Here is a 17,261-nt window from a genome sequence, read left to right as displayed (position 1 = left end):
AGATCTCGACTCGGATGGCTCCTCTTGCACCACGGTGTAAACCAGGCTGCAAGAGAAGCTGGCACAAGGATCTGCTGTGCCATGTCTAGCGGGTCTCTTCTGGGGCTGGTTTCTCCTGCAGCCCAGTTTACACAGGGCTGCATGAGAAGCCAGCTTCAAGGCGAACCAAGGCGAAGTCTGCTCCCACTGGCACAGGTGATCTTGGGGCTGTCTTTTGTAGTCTCATTAGACTGCAAAAGGACTACAGTTGAATCCTAACAAACAGCTGAGAGGCCGGAGCAATCTACTCCTGAGTCTCTTCTGTTTTCAGATCTACTGGCAATTCCTGAACATATCCAGGATTTTCGCCCCTGAGAAAACCTGAATACATTTCAGAAGGTGAAATATACCTATATATTTTCGGCTCAGGTAGATCCAAATGCACACCCGTACTCCTAAATTAATTTACTAGAAACCGAGTCCCACTAAGTTTATAAAAACTTAGTATTGCAGCCTTATTCAGTGCTCTGAAAATATAAGGGAATACTAATTTTCATCAATATAAAAAAGCTCTAAAAATACAAAATAATTTAATCCCTTATAGCAGTGGTCCCCAACCTTTATTAGGCTGGGGACCGGCAGGGCATTGGGTCGCGCCCGCAGGAACCGCGCCCGCGCGGGCCACGCCCATGCTTCGGGCCGCGCCCGCGAGCCGCGCCCGGCCGCGCCCCCGAACCGCACCCGCGGATCGGGCCGCGCCCACGAGCCGCGCCCGGCCGCGCCCGTGGGCCGCACCCGGCTGCGCCCGCGGGCCGCACCCACGGATCGGGCCGCACCCGCGGCCCGCGCCCGCGGATCGGGCCGAACGGGCGCGGCATGCACGGGCGCGGCCCGGCCCTGATTCCCTCCCCGCCCTCCCGCAGTAAGTACCTTCCCGGGCCGCAAGCTTGCGGCCTGGGAAGTTTTTTACTGCGGGGGGGGGGGGGGCGGGGAGAGGAAGCCGCGGCCCGGCGCCATGGCCTTCACGGCCCGGCGCCGGGCCGCGGCCCACAGGTTGGGGACCACTGCCTTATAGCACAAAGTTTATTGTTTGACCAGTGGTAATAGAGGTTTTAAAGGGAACTTACCAAACATAATGTAATACCTGGTATCTTCATTCAAAGTCTCTTGATTTACATCTTCAGGAAAAAGTTTAATGTAGGCACCACCACAGTCAACGTGTTGGTCATATTTTACTGTATATTGTACGACTAAGGTTTGACCTTCATTGTTGAATGGCCGAAACCTTGCTGACACAGCATAGTATTTTGTGTCTTCAATTGTCTGCAGGCCTGTAAAAAAGAATATGGGGACAAATGTCAATGAAAACGGCTCTTAAAATGTTTTACTGCCACTGAGATAAGTAGCTTTGTTTTGCTTAAAATTTCTCTATATAAGGGAGAAAATAAGTTCTGAGTGAGAAACAGCAAGACAAAGAAGAAATTAAAAACACTGAAAAAAAACTAACTAAAATCCAGCATAAGGAAACAGCCCAAAGTTTATATTTCTTAAAACTCCTTTAAACACTTCATGAATGTGTGAAAGGTTTTCTCAAAACTGGCCATGCATAACAATATCCACCTGAAACACTTGCTGATGCTCATTCTTCTGAAGAAATTTTAACAGTTTTTCCTTTGTAGACCAATTACAGGAACTGCATCCCTGATATCACAACCTATTAGCTGACATACTGCAAGGTAACACATTGCATTCTTTAAGGCAAACAGCAGGCAGGTAAGGCAAAAGTGAGAGGTAAGAGAAAAGCATCCCTTACTTAGTTAAGAATATAGTATATCTTTATTATTTGCTTGTAGCTCGATAGTTTCCTCCTGTGAAATCTGCTTGAAACCGAGGTACTCAGAAGTATATGAAACAAAAATATCTTTGTCTAGTAAAACAAAAAATGACTACTTTTGAACATACCTTAGATTATTACTACAGAAAGAAAGTGCAATGTTAGGAAAATGCTGTGCCTTTATGCTATTCTAATAAAACATGATACTGGATTGCAGAGCTCTATGAAAATTCAGCCTCTGCACACACAGATTAACAGATTATACAAATGTGGTAAATGATGAGCTGAAGCAGGAACTCCTTTTCAAGAAAGAAACAGTAAGTCCACTGAGTTTGTACATTCCTATGCGTGTATGTAAATGATGAGTCAATTATAACTTGAATAAAATCTGAAACCTCTTAAACTATCTAAAAGCACTGGGGCTGCTTATTTAATGCTTATATAATGCAACTTAAAACCGCATCCCAAGCCAGGAATTTGGGGGTGACCATTGATGCCTCCTTAACACTCGAGTCTCAGGTCAAGAAGGTAGCCAGCCAGGCCTTTTTCCATCTGCGCCAAAGCTTGGCTACTAGCACCCTACCTCTCCACCGAACACCTGGCCACAGTGATCCATGCAACGGTCACCTCCAGAATAGATTTCTGTAACTCGCTCTACGCTGGCCTGCCTATGGGCCTGATCCAGAAGCTTCAACTGGTAAAGAATGCAGCTGCTAGAGTCCTCACAGGCACATCTTGGAGGTCCCATATCCAGCAAGTGCTGAGGCAGCTGCACTGGTTGCCAATTATTTTCCGGATCCGGTTCTAAGTTTTGGTTCTGACCTTTAAGGCCTTATGCGGTCTGGGCCCAGCCTACCTGAGGGACCGCCTGTCGCCCTATGCCCCCTGCAGAGCTTTATGCTCTGCGGGTTTGAACTTACTAGTCATTCCCGGCCCTAGAGAAGCGCACCTAGCCTCGACCAGGGCCAGGGCCTTTTCGGTCCTGGTGGAATGAGCTCCCGGAGGAGCTACAGGCCTTGCGGGAGCTTACAGAGTTCCCCAGGGCCTGTAAAACTGAGCTTTTCCGCCCGGTCGCTGGATGAGGCTGGTCCGCAAGGAAGATCGCCCCCCCCCCCCCAAAACACCGTGGCAGCAGTAGCATAATGTAATCAGCACCCTCTGTTTCCTATTACCCACCACCCCTTTAGAATGGGTTATCTGGGGTAACTTATATAGACATTATTGGTTTGCCACATCGGTCATTATTTGATTCTGTGTATTACTGTGTATTGGGGTTTTATGGATTTTATAGTATGGTTTTATTCGGGGTTTTATGCTGTAACTCGCCTCGAGCCTCCGGGGGGAGGAGAGTAACAAATCTAAATATAATAACAATAATAATAATGATGATGATGATGATGATGACATCCTTCACACTTACGTAACAAAGAGTAAGAGAAAATTGTTAAAGTGAGTCTTTCAGAGATTGGCAGCCTATGTCCTCCGGGCTAGTTGTAGGTCATAATGAGACTCCCTTTAGCCCTCAACCTGCTAAGATGCTCACATCAAGTTCACACAAGTGCTGCCAACACCACCCACCCACCCACCCAAGCAGTTGTCTGTTAAGCCTGCTGAGGCTTTGGCTGAGCTAGCTCCATAGTCAAACTATGGAAATCAGTGTGGGTTGTAAGAGCCTGGGGTAGGCAACTTGAGGCATCCTGTCTTAGAACTGATTTTGAGTTGCTTATTTCAGATCTCATGTTTGTTAGAGCTGATATTGAATTGCTTACTGAGTCGGCACTTCCACATGAAGTTTGACTCCTGAGGCTTATCCTTCCTTCAAAAAACTCAGAGCTCTTGGCAGAGAAGTTCCTCAGTGGAACAGGCTTCCTTGGGAGGTGGTGCACTCTCCTTCTTTGGAAGTTTTTAAGCAGAGGCTAGAAAGCCATCTGGCAGAAATGCTGATTATGTGAACTTAGGCAGATTATAAGTGGGTGGGCAGAAGGGATTGTGTCTGAGCTTGGCTTTTGTGGCCCTTTCTTGCCTGCCTAGGGAAATGTTGATTGCTACTTTGGGGTCAGACGATGAATTTCCTCCAGACCACACTGCCCAGGAATTCTAGGGTTTTTGGGGGGGCATCATCTGGATATGGAATTGGCGTCTCTATGTGTGGGTAGGTTGCTGGAAATTTCCTGCATTCTGCATGGGGCTGGACTAGATAATCCTGGAGATCACTTCCAAAACTATGATTCTATGCGCATATATTCGGTTCTCCTTTCTTCCATTTTCCCCACAATAACCCTTTGAGGCAGGTTATGCTAAGTGATTAGCCCAAAATCACCCCATGAATGTCATGACTAAGTAGGAATCTGACCCAGGGTCTGGCAGGCAGAAATGTAAACTTTCCAGAAATTTTGAAGATATAAGAAAAAATGAAAAGTTGTGGAAAAATGTAAATATATGTGTTTAATTTCTAGCCAAACCCTACAATATTTTACTGATTTAAATAACACACACACACACACACATACCATGGAAATAAATAATAAACAAAAGAAGGAGGGGGAAAACTTAACCCAAAATAAATTGAGTTAAGAACTAAAAGGTTAAAGCAATCAAAACATAATGGTCCAGTAGTACTGAGTCTAAACTTGAAGCAAATATATGAATAGATGTGAAGTCAAATGGGCCTTAGGAAGCCTGAGCAACAATAAAGCTAGTGGAGGTGACAGCATTCCAGTTGAACTATTCAAAATCTTAAAAGACGATGCAGTAAAAGTGCTATACTCAATATGCCAGCAAATTTGGAAAACTCAACAGTGGCCACAGGATTGGAAAAAGTCAGTTTATATTCCAATCCCAAAGAAGGGCAACGCCAAAGAATGTTCAAACTACCGCACCATTGCACTCATTTCTCATGCTGGCAAAGTTATGCTCAAAATCCTACAAGCTAGGCTCCAGCAATATGTGGACTGAGAACTTCCAGAAATAAAAGCAGGATTTCGAAGACGCAGAAGAACTAGAGATCAAATTGCCAACATACGCTGGATCATGGAGAAAGTTCCAGAAAAAAACATCTACTTCTGCTTCATTGACTATGCTAAAGCCTTTTATTGTGTGGAGCACAACAAACTGTGGCAAGTTCTTAAAGAGATGGGAATACCAGAGCATCTTATTTGTCTCTTGAGAAACCTATATGCAGGTCAAGAAGCAACAGTGAGAATCAGGCATGGAATCACTGATTGGTTCAAAATTGAGAAAGAAGTTCGGCAAGGCTGTATACTGTCGCCTTGTCTATTTAACTTGTATGCGGAGCACATCATGAGAAAGACAAGGTTAGATGAGTCACAAATTGGGATTAAGATTGCAGGGAAAAATATCAACAACCTCAGATATGCAGGTGATACCACTCTAATGGCAGAAAGCAAAGAGGAACTAAAGAGCCTCTTGATGCGGGTAAAGGAGAAGAGTGCAAAAATTGGCTTGAAACTCAACATCAAGAAAACTAAGATCATGGCATTCGACCCTCTCAATTCCTGGCAAATAGATGGGGGAAGAAATGGAGGTAGTGACAGACTTTATTTTCCTGGGCTCTAAGATCACTGCAGATGGGGACTGCAACAAAGAAATTAAAAGACGCTTGCTCCTGGAGAAGCAAGCTATGGCAAATCTAGACAGCATCCTAAAAAGCAGAGACATCACCCTGCCAACAAAAGGCTATGGTCTTCCCAGTTGCAATGTATGGCTGTGGAAGTTGGACCATAAGGAAGGCTGAGTGTCAAAGGCACAGATATAAATTGGAGGCCTCATTTTAGATAATTTGCTGCCATGGTCAGGTACATGTTCCTTGAATAATGGTTCAATTGTGTACCTTTGTCTCTTGGTCAAAACAATCAGGAAACAACAGAAATATAATAGCAACATCCAAATTGACAGTTGGCCAGCTGCTGCACTCTACGCTACCTGAGATAAAACCTAAGATGAGAAACAAAGTGCAATATTTGGACAAAAAGTCTAATGGCAGCTTATTTCAGTATCAAATTTAACCTCCTAATGTTGAACACTGAACTTTTAATAATATTTTACCATGTTCATTATACCATAGTCATTATTGTAAAAATTATTCCACACTTAAGCAATAATCACAACTTTGGAAATATTGTCCAGTCTACAGTACATATAGTAAGGATTATTAACAAATAACTAAGTCTCTCTTCCATAAAAATGTTCATGCTGACCATTTTGAGGAAGTAAAACATGGTTTTTAAATCATTCTACTAATTATGAAAAAGGAAAATATCTCAGTTTTTTTAAAGTGCTCCTCAATACACACACCCCATACACTTTCTTTACATTGGAGAAAATGAAAACATTCACAGTAAAACAGTTTCTGTCCCTGAATGTTACAGGGCTTTACATGTCAACTCCCAGCTCCTAGTCCAATATTCAAACCACCACAGCCTCTTATGATAGTCTTGTCCATCACTGATAAAAGATTTCCAACCTTAGCTTTAATAACAGATATGTAAATACAAGTTTCAAAGATAATATTCCTGGAATTTAATGTTAGTGTAAAGTTATTACAACCAGGATATAAAAATACTTCAGTAACGTCCAGTGGGCTTTTTCTTCCCTACTTACTTCTAGATCCCAGTGCCTTAGCACAACTACTACTAAAAGCACCTTCTGTTTCAAACAATGGTTTGTCATTTGTTTTGGTTTGTTTTTCAAACATGGTTTGTCATGACTATCCCAGAAAGATGAAAACACTGCAGGAGCTCTAAGAAGCCTATTTGGATGAACAGAGAACTTCAAGAGGAACTAAGAAAGAAAAGGGAAATGTTCAGGAAATGAAGGGAAGGACAGAGCTCTAAAGAAGAGTACCTACAGGCACTGTAGATCAATCATCAGAAAGGCCAAAGCTGACAGTGAGCTAAGATTGGCCAGGGAAGCCCATTGTAACAAGAAAAGATTTTTCAGTTATGTGAGGAGCAAACGTAAAGTAAAGGAGGCAATAGGCCCACTGTTGGGTGCAGATGGACAAACTCTAACGGAAGATGCAGAGAAAGCAGAAAGGCTTAGCGCCTATTTTACATCTGTTTTTCCCCACAGGTCAAAGGGTTTAGACACATCTAGAGATGGCAGTAGCCGAAGGATAGTGTCTGGGTGGCAGGTTGACATGGATAGAGAGGTTGTCGAGAGGCATTTAGCTGCACTGGATGAGTTCAAATCCCCTGGGCCTGATGAAATGCACCCAAGAGTGCTCAAAGAACTTTCCAGAGAACTTGCAGAACCCTTGTCCATCATCTTCGGGACCTCTTTAAGGACTGGAGATGTCCCGGAGGACTGGAAGAGAGCAAACGTTATTCCAATCTTCAAAAAAGGGAGGAAGGATGACCCGGGAAACTACAGACCAGTGAGTCTGACCTCTGTTGTGGGGAAGATAATGGAGCAGATATTAAAGGGAGCGATCTGCAAATATCGGGAGGACAATTTGGTGATCCAAGGAAGTCAGCATGGATTTGTCTCCAACAGGTCCTGTCAGACCAACCTGGTTTCCTTTTTTGACCAAGTAACAGGTTTGCTGGATCGTGGAAATTCGGTTGATGTCGTTTACTTGGATTTCAGTAAAGCATTTGATAAGGTTCCCCATGATGTTCTGATGGATAAATTGAAGGACTGCAATCTGGATTTTCAGATAGTTAGGTGGATAGGCCCGGTACTTTTTAACATATTTATTAATGATCTAGACTAATGAGGGGGGTGGAGGGACTAATCAAGTTTGCAGATGACACCAAATTGGGAGGACTGGCAAATACTCCGGAAGATAGAAACAGAGTTCAATGAGATCTGAACACAAGGGAAAAATGGGCAAATGAGAACAAGAAGCAATTTAATAAAGATAAGTGTAAAGTCCTGGTCAGAAAAATGAAAAGCATGCCTACTGGATGGGGGATACGCTTCTAGGTAACACTGTGTGTGAACGAGACCTTGGGGTACTTGTGAATTGTAAACTAAACATGAGCAGGCAGTGTGATGCAGCGGTAAAAAAGGCAAATGCCATTTTGGGCTGTATCAACAGGGGCATCACATCAAAATCACAAGATGTCATAGTCCCATTGTATACGGCACTGGTCAGACCACACCTGGAGTACTGTGTGCAGTTCTGGAGGCCTCACTTCAAGAAGGATGTAGATAAAATTGAAAGGGTACAGAGGAGAGCGACGAAGATGATCTGGGGCCAAGGGACCAATCCTTATGAAGATAGGCTGAGGGACTTGGGAATGTTCAGCCTGGAGAAAAGGAGGTTGAGAGGGGACATGATAGCCCTCTATAAGTATTTGAAAGGTTGTCACTTGGAGGAGGGCAGGATGCTGTTTCCGTTGGCTGCAGAGGAGAGGACATGCAGTAATGGGTTTAAACTACAAGTACAACGATATAGGCTAGATATCAGGAAAAAAAATTCACAGTCAGAGTAGTTCAGCAGTGGAATAGGCTGCCTAAGGAGGTGGTGAGCTCCCCCTCACTGGCAGTCTTCAGGCAAAGGTTGGATACACACTTTTCTTGGATGCTTTAGGATGCTTAGGGCTGATCCTGCATTGAGCAGGGGGTTGGACTAGATGGCCTGTATGGCCCCTTCCAACTATATGATTCTATGATTCTATGTGGGACAAGGCTGGCCATTTGAGAAATGTGACCAAAAGCATGCAAGAAAGAATGGCATAGATCATTACATCTTAGACAGCATTAAAAGAGCATAAAATATATAAATAAAACAAAAAATGAAAACATGCAGAAAAATCAGTAGAGAGTATTCAAGACAAGTTGCACTTTTCATAATTGCTTGATTAGAGACGTTACCTTTATCTTTTTCTCTATCACCATAAAATCTTCCTGCAGATACTCGAAATTTACCATAATCAGTTCTGTGTTTAGACTGAACCCACCGTTTCTCCCATCCATCTGGAAAAATAAACATTTACCAATATCAAAACAAAAAAAAATACTAAAGCTAGCAAACAGTTATTTAGCAGAATGTGAAATGACAATCTTACATCATTAGCATGCAAATAAACATGGCTATAATGTGTATGAACTCATCCATGGGGAGTTTAATACTACCATGACTAGCCTAACAATGATTTGACAGATATGGCTGCTGGTTGAACTCACTAGCAAACATAACTAAGACTAGTAAATCTTTTTTTTTAATTGTCAGTAGAAACAAGACTTATGTATTAAATATTTGCATAATGAAAACTAACCCCCATTGAATGAAGTCCTGTCTTCTGTTGCTTATTTGCATATATTGATGGATATATACATTTCTGCAGGTTTCCAAAATGGCTCAAGCCATGCTTTAACATCTCTGAAGCAATGAAAATAACTGAAGCATGTATTTCTTATGATATCCTCAGAATTGTTCATATAGTCCAAGAATACATCGAGAGGACTAAAGATAGTCTTTAGCAGTCAACATTTTGATTATACAGGGAATGTTTCCTGAGTGTCTCTATTGAATCTTTCTTATTTCTAAGACTGTTTAAAGAGCTTTAAAACAATTGAAACATTACACATCATACAATGCAATGATAACCAAGCATTTCTTTTAAAGTTCCTTAAAGTCCTTGAATTACATTTAATTAAAATATGTATTTTATTTAAGAATGCTTCACTGAGTAGCAAAACCCTGCATCTGAATCTTGAGATAACTACTTCTGGGTCCCTAGGGACTATAAGTACATGTTGAATCATGTTTGGTGATTTGCCTGCTTTATAACATGTTTATGCCACTAGATCCAAGACTCAACATTAAATCAGATAAAAAGAATAGCACAACTTATTCTCACAATCTACTTTGTGAAGCAAAGAACAACATAGGACAGTGACAATTCAGTCAAAATAAGCACCTAAGAAAAATAAATCTCCTGAAGAAAGCAGGATGAAAAAACAGTGAACAATTGTAATAACTAGTACTGATCTTCCCATCGGATATATGCATCCTACTTTTCTCATAGGATATGAAGACAAGAGACTGAGAGAAGGAAGAAAATGAATGAAGGGGCAGAGAAAGAAGTATAGTATTTTCTCTCATATTTTTGTCATTCCCTGTGAAATCATGTCCCAATTCTTGAAGAAACAGCAAAGCCAAATTAAAGAGCCAAATCCTAACATCATGGTAATAGAGTACTAATCTTGCCTCCATTTTTAGAAATAATACACATAAAATTAAAGTTTGTACCGAAGTGGTTAAGTGCAGTCTCAGAGGGAAGAGACTAAAATATAATATAAATTTACTGATATATCATTTTCTCTTTTTTAGACATGACATTATTTGTAATATTCTTCCAATCAAATAATCTGATGCTTTTATATATATTCAGAATAGCCAGTGGAAAATTAATGTGCACTCTGTTGATTCTGGCTAATTGCTTTTAGAAACAAAAATAGGTGAGAACTGTAACTCCAGACACAGGACTTTTATAAATGAATTACATTTCTGGGATCCCAGATGTATCTGTCAGTAAAGACCTCATATTCCTCTATTAGCTGCAGGCATTACTTGGAATTCTTTTAATAAAACTGGCTCTATTTGTTCTCCCATCAAAAACAAATAGAACAGACTTAATAAAATCTAATTCTGTAATGTTTGTATTATTATTTTTGACAATGGTATGAAACTCTCCATGTAGGTCAACAAAGTAATCAGAACACAATGAGATACTGTGCGTATAAATCATACTTTAACTGTTAAATTACACTTTGATAAAAAGACATTTTCTACTGACTGCAAAATAAGCAAAAAGTTTTACTAAAAATATGAATGCATATCTCCATTTACATGCAATGTAAATACATTGCTATATTGTATTATGAAATCACACAAGGAAACTTTTTTTGCATAGTAGTCTATATAGAATGAATATAATATCTATAAATCAATATCTCCTTGTTTGGACAAATCCCACCATACCACTTACCCTCATCATCAAACTCTTCTCTAAAATACTCTTTTATTATTGTATGTTGAGACTCTTCTAACTGGGTAGAAGAGCTGGCACCACTGCCAACTACTGACCCAAGTACTGTCCCTATCAAAAAGATTCCGAAACACATTAGTTTCATTACTGATATCATAACAGCTGAGTAAAATTAAAGTAGCAGGAGTCTTCTTTAAACTGCAGTAGGACTTCAGAATCTTTTACTCTAAAATATCTTGCTTCTGCTTCTGAACCGCAGCCACTACTGGCACCACACTAATACCATGCTTAGCTGATGGAACCTGCTCATTGGCTGGAATCCATAAATAATTATGCTACAGGGGCCAATCAGCAGGGACCACGCAACCAAGTACACAAAATGCTATTTGGAATGCCTCAAAGGAAATGGATTTTGAAGACCCAGGTGTCCTAGCCTAATTCAGGCCAAGCCACACCTCCTAAGTAGTTTAATGTCAGCAACAGGCAATAAGTACTAACCTCCTGATGTAGAGTATCGTTTGGCAATACGATTTATCCTCTGTGGTCAGGATTTTTAACAAATTCAAACAAAATGCTCAAATCTAGATGTAAGAAATATAAAGTAACTTAGTAACAATACAGTTAATTATCAACAAACATTATTTTACCTCAGAGTAAATTAAGTATTTCATCCTCTGACTTTTCCTTTACGCGTCTACAGTTTTTCCTGTAAACTGCTGGAAGAATGGTTTTAATTAGTGTGATACAGTGTAATTGTAAGAACTTCCTAAATAATTAAAAAAATAAATTGAGTGGACTGTAAAGAACTTCCATAAAACAATAATAAAATACAGAATTGAGATTTTAGAGCACAAGAAGAGTATAACCAAGTAGGCAGGACGTGTAAAAATATAAGTGTGCCTTTAAAAAGGATATGAATGGAGCAGAAAGTGTACATTAATAGGGGAGGAATTACATCAGCACAGAGTAAGACCAAGAAATAAATTCAGTGTGTTACAGAACTATATCCATCCATCCATTATATTTATATCCCACCCTCCCTTGTGGCTCAGGGTGGTTTACATAGAATGTGGGAATAAGTATAGTATAACAACTTCAAATAACACAATAATAGCAGTAATGGTAAAGGAGTATTGGTTTTTTAATATATTTGTATTCCATTCTATTCCAAAGGATCAGTACAGTTATTTTAAAAGAAACAGTGAACCTAATTGTACAAAATATGTCATATATTCTCACATTATGCCTCTATGAAAGGAACAGGACATTCCCTGCCACCATGTCTGTTTGTAACCCAAGAGCTTACAGCCTTGACTCCCCACATCAAGGGAGCGTTTTTCGCCTAATTATATTTCAAGTGATTATCAAAAACAACAGCACGGTCAGTGAATATATTGAATTTATTTATGACAACTTTGTGGAGGACTCTTTTTGCCACTGATGAAAGCACTGTAAATGGAGAATAATCTAGAGACCGTTTTGGCAGAGTCCCGGTGGAAATAAAGAGATAACAGAGACTTTACTTTGATTAAGCCATTGGAAAGATTCTTTTTTCCTTTGTTGTAACCCTAAAAGAAGCAATTCATACAGAAAGAATGAGTCAACTTCAACTTTTTGAACTCTGATTTTTCCTTGGACTGCCCAATGTCTCCTGATTTGTTTTAATTGTAGAAAGAAAAAGGCATATAGCCATGGATAGTTTTTGAATTGGAGACCTCCAAAGATGTCTTAATAGTTAAGGCATAACTAATTTGAATTAAATTATCCTGAGTACTGTATTCTTGCTTCAAACAAAGGTTGAATACACACTTTTCTTGGATGCTTTAGGATGCTTTGGGCTGATCCTGCGTTGAGCAGGGGTTTGGACTAGATGGCCTGTGTGGCCCCTTCCAACTCTATGATTCTATCAATATAAAAACAAGTTCCAGCTAGTTCTGCTTTCTTTGTATCATAAAGTCTTCAGGCACAGTACAGTCCACCATAAATCTGAGAGTAGACCAAACTTCTGACCACCATTACCCGAGTATGTAGATATGAAGATTGAGCAATCTATAGGTCAGATCCAGTACTTTGATAAGCAATTAGAGATCTCATAAAGAGCTGATCTTATAGCACAGCTTGTCAGTGTTGAGGGGTAGCACACAAAAAATACATGCAAGAATACAGTCACTACATTAAGAAAACATGCATGTTGGTTGCTAGCACCCAGACCATTTCCACATTAGGAGACATACTTGTTTTAGCCTCACTTTGGATTTTCTTTGGATGCCACGAGTTAACTCTAGCATTAACACATTTCAGCTTTCCTCCCCTTATTTCTCAGGCTGAAATTCGCAACATGCTTTCCATACTGAGTCTGACGGAGGCAGCCCCCCATCGCGCTTTAAAACTTGACCCTTTAAAAATGCAAAGTCAAATGATATCTTTAGTGTGAAAACAGTCCCAGTCTGCCCTGACTCAGATGGCCCAGGCTAGCTTAATGACATTTGCTTTTAAAAGCTAAGCAGCCCTGGCTAGAATTTGGATGGGGGACCGCCAAAGAATAACAGGGATGCTAAGTGTAGGCAGGCAATGGCAATTAATCTCTGAATGTCTCTTGCCTTGGAAACGCTATCAAATCACAGTAAGACAGCTACCACTTAATGCCACTTATCACCACCAGCACCCAATATGACACAATCATTAACAGCCTTCTATCAAATATGGCTGGAAAAAAGCCATTCTACCTACCATTGGAACCTGATATTCTATGCAGCAGGTCCCATTAATAACCCAGTCGACCAACTTACAGACCCTTTAGAAAAGAACACCCTTTTTGATACATAGGAACCAAAAGTGTTGAGCTATTTGATGAACTGCTACTTGAGAGTCAAAGTAGAGTTTACACACAGATGTGCACAGCATCATTTATTTATTTATTTTTACATTTCTATCCCGCCGCTCCCACAACGGCTCGTGGCGGTTCACAATAAAAACCCCAATGCCTAAAACCCCAATAAAAACTTATCAAAACCAATAATTAATCTACATAGAACAATCCAAGCTCGGCAGTAAAAATGAGGGGGGGGGGAAGAATCCACTTCCTACCAACATTAACCTCGAGATGGATGGGGGCTGATGACCTCAGTCTGCCTAGTGGCCCCGCTAGATTTCAAAAAGAGGGGCAAGGCAGGGGTGGCCCAGATGTACTCTTGTACGCCGGCTTCAACTGTAGACCTGGTGGAAGAGCTCCGTCTTACAGGCCCTGCGGAATGCCGAAAGCTCCCGCAGGGCCTGCAACTCTTCCGGGAGCTCATTCCACCAGGTGGGAGCCAGAACCAAGAAGGCCCTGGCCCTGGTCGAGGCCAGGTGCGCTTCCCGGGGGCCGGGAATGACCAACAAATTAGACCCCGCAGAGCATAAAGCCCTGTGGGGGACATAGGGCGAGAGGCGGTCCCTAAGGTATCTGGGTCCCAGACCATGGAGGGCCTTGAAGATAAGAACCAGCATCTTAAACTGGATTTGAGCAGCAGCCGGCAACCAATGCAGCCACCTCAGCACCGGCTGGATATGGGTCCTCTAAGAAGTCCCAGTAAGGATCCTAGAAGCTGCATTTTGCACCAGCTGTAACTTCCGGATCAAGCCTAAGGGCAGGCCCGCATAGAGCGAGTTACAGAAATCTATTCTGGAGGTAACTGTTGCATGGTTCACAGTGGCCAGATGTTCAGAGGACAGGTAGGGTGCTAGTAGCTTTGCCTGGCGAAGATGGAAAAATGCCTGGCTGGCTACCTTCTTGACCTGGGCCTCCAATGTCAACGAGGCATCCAAGGTCACTCCCAAATTCCTGGCCTGGAGCGCGATGGTCAGTTGCGTCCCTGCCAGGGTGGGTAAGCGTGCTTCCAACCCTGCCCCTCTACCACCGAACCACAGGACCTCCATCTTGGAGGGGTTGAGTTTCAGGTGACTCTGCTCCAACCATCTAGCCACCTCTTCCAAACATCTGGCAAATGGTTCTGGGGGGGAGTCCGGGTGGCTGTCCATCAGGAGATACAGCTGGGTGTCATTAAACTGATAACGTTTAAAAATGGAAAAAGCTGATTTTACAGGGGTGATAGGAATTCAAGGAGAGCTGGTTTTTATACCCTGCTTTACACTATCTGATGTAGTCCAAAGAGGCTTACAAAACTTTTGCCTTCCACTCCCCACATCTGACACCCTATGAGATAGGTGGGGCTGAAAGAGCTCTAAGAGAACTGCTCTGCATGATCAGCCCTAAAAGAACTTTACTAGCCCAAGGTTACCCAGCTGGCTCACCTTTCCTCACTCTAAATCACTTGCCCTCTGGAGCTTTTCTACAACAGATTAATAAAGCAGAAGTCAAGTAAACTCTTAAGTTAATTATTTATTATTACATTTATATTCTACTGTTCCCAGCACAGCTGGCTCATAGCAGATTGCAACGTATTTTCCAGATTGTGTAAATCCAAAGTAATTGCCTTATCACTCAGATGTGTAGTCAAATTCTATGCATATTTATTCAGAAATAAGTATTAGGACTTCCTAATAAGTATGTTAAAGATTGCAGCTTCAGTAGGAACCAAGTTCTACTGAATCCATTTAGGAAAAAGTGCATATCAGTTATTACCAATTTCCAGAAGACTGCCTACAGTATCATATATCTAAAAGTGATGGATGGCCCCCTTGGGCACATTTCAAAAATCCACCCTGGGCTAGAATACCACCCTGAGCCTCAGGGGAGGGCAGTATACAAATATAAATAAATAAATGTCCTGTAAACCTGAAGTAATCCCATATATTTGCAGGAAAATATTAAAAGAAAAGGTTCTTCCCTGTGTTTTCCTTTTTGCCCATGTGGTTCATCCACTGCTCAAAAAACCATCTCTGGACCCACAACAGCCTTCCAAGTACTGCCCCATTTCGCATTTAGCATTCCTGGGGAAGATGCTTGAAAAGGTCTTGAACCAACTGTCAGCATACTTGGAAGAAGCTTCAGTCCTAGACTCACCCCAGTCAGGTTTCTAGCCTGGCCATGGGGTACTGATAGTGCTAGTTGCCCTAACGCATGAACATCGCCAGTTGGACCAGGGCAGTCAGCACTGCTTGTATTATTAGACATCTAAGCAGCATTCAACACAGTCGATCATGAGCTTTTAGCTCACCGCCTCGCCAAGACCGGGATTAAAGGAATTGCCCTTCAGTGGCTGATCTCCTTCCTCCAGGATTGCGAACAGAGTGTAGCACTAGGAGAGAGCACATCAAACCGTTACCAAGTGGCATGTGGAATCCCTCAAGGGGCAGTTTGCTCTCCAATTCTATTCAATATCTTTATGTGCTCTCTTGTTCAACTGGTACAGAGGTTAGGGCTGGGTTGCCATCAATATGCTGATGACGCCCATCTCTTCCTCCTAATGGACAGCCACCCTGACTCTCCGCCAGAAACATTAGCCAGCTGCCTGAAAGCAGTGACAGGGTGGCTCAAGCAGAGTCATCTGAAGCTTGTTTAATAATAATATTCTGATCATTTTGTAGCATTTTTAAGGCTTGAAATTCTGCCCTCTCAATGGAGGCTCAGATCACAACAGTAGTACGACTGGCATTCTACCACCTTCGGCAAGCCAAATTACTAGTGACCTACTTGGCCCTGGAACACCTAGCCACAGTGATCCATGTGATGGTCACCTCTAGGCTGAACTTCTGCAACTCATTCTACACAGACCTGCCCTTGACTCTGATCCAGAAACTGCAACTGGTCCAGAACGCAGCTGCCAGGGTCCTCACAGCAACACCTTGGAGGTCCCACATTTAGCTCATCCTCCAGCAGCTGCGCTGGCTCCTGGTTGAATTCTGGATCAGACTTAAGGTTTTGGTTACACGTCTCGAAGAGCCTTATGCTTCAGCACCTCCAACATTCTGGTGATCCCTGGCCTCAGGGAAGCTTGCTTGACCTCAACCAGGGTTAGAGCTTTCTCCATCCTGGTCCCCACCTGGTGGAACGAGCTCCCAGAGATCAAGGCCCTAACAGAATTTGAACTTGGAACTTTATTTTTTGGAAAGATATATCTAGGCTAGAACCTACATAATCGTTTTGTGGTGGCAACCACTATGCTCTCTTCAAATTTTTAAACTGCTTGGAGGTTCAACATGACTGAGGGCCTTTAAATTACATGGATCAGAACTCTCTCATTTGCAAGGGTTTCAGTGCTGCTCCAAAATATTTATTTACTAGGGGCAAAGCTCGTTGTATCCAAGAATACAACAGGCGCTAGAGCTTGGCAGTGGGAAGAGGAAGAGGAGGAGTTGTCCAGTCTGTAAGGGCATGGGGTTGACTGTGTGTGTTGTGTGGGAGGTTGTGGTGGCATGGTGGCAAATGAGGGTATGGGTGTGGAGATATGGGTATCAAGAACCTGTGGTGTGGAATGTCTGTTGAGTGTGGAAGAGGACAGACCTTTGGGAATTTTGGCATAGTGGTTACAGATGAGCTTTCCAGA

General features: G+C 42.1%; 1 protein-coding gene across 3 annotated transcripts in view; it reads right to left on the bottom strand.

Moving 5' to 3' along the window:
- Positions 1–17,261, bottom strand: part of LOC143835697 (calreticulin-like) — a 44,121-nt gene that overhangs the window by 22,335 nt on the left and 4,525 nt on the right. For 2 of the 3 annotated variants that reach the window (XM_077333772.1, XM_077333773.1), the window contains exons 2-3: positions 8,654–8,755; positions 1,107–1,310 (exon numbers count right to left, since the gene is read on the bottom strand). In XM_077333772.1, coding sequence (XP_077189887.1) covers positions 1,107–1,310; positions 8,654–8,755 — 306 coding nt within the window. The remainder of the gene's footprint in view (positions 1–1,106; positions 1,311–8,653; positions 8,756–17,261) is intronic. The other variant, XM_077333774.1, reaches the window with a different exon arrangement.

The sequence above is a fragment of the Paroedura picta genome, chromosome 4, assembly GCF_049243985.1.
Source record: "Paroedura picta isolate Pp20150507F chromosome 4, Ppicta_v3.0, whole genome shotgun sequence".
NCBI classification, from domain to species: domain Eukaryota; kingdom Metazoa; phylum Chordata; class Lepidosauria; order Squamata; family Gekkonidae; genus Paroedura; species Paroedura picta.
Note: the sequence above shows the minus strand (reverse complement) of the source record. Positions and strands in the feature narration are given on the sequence as shown.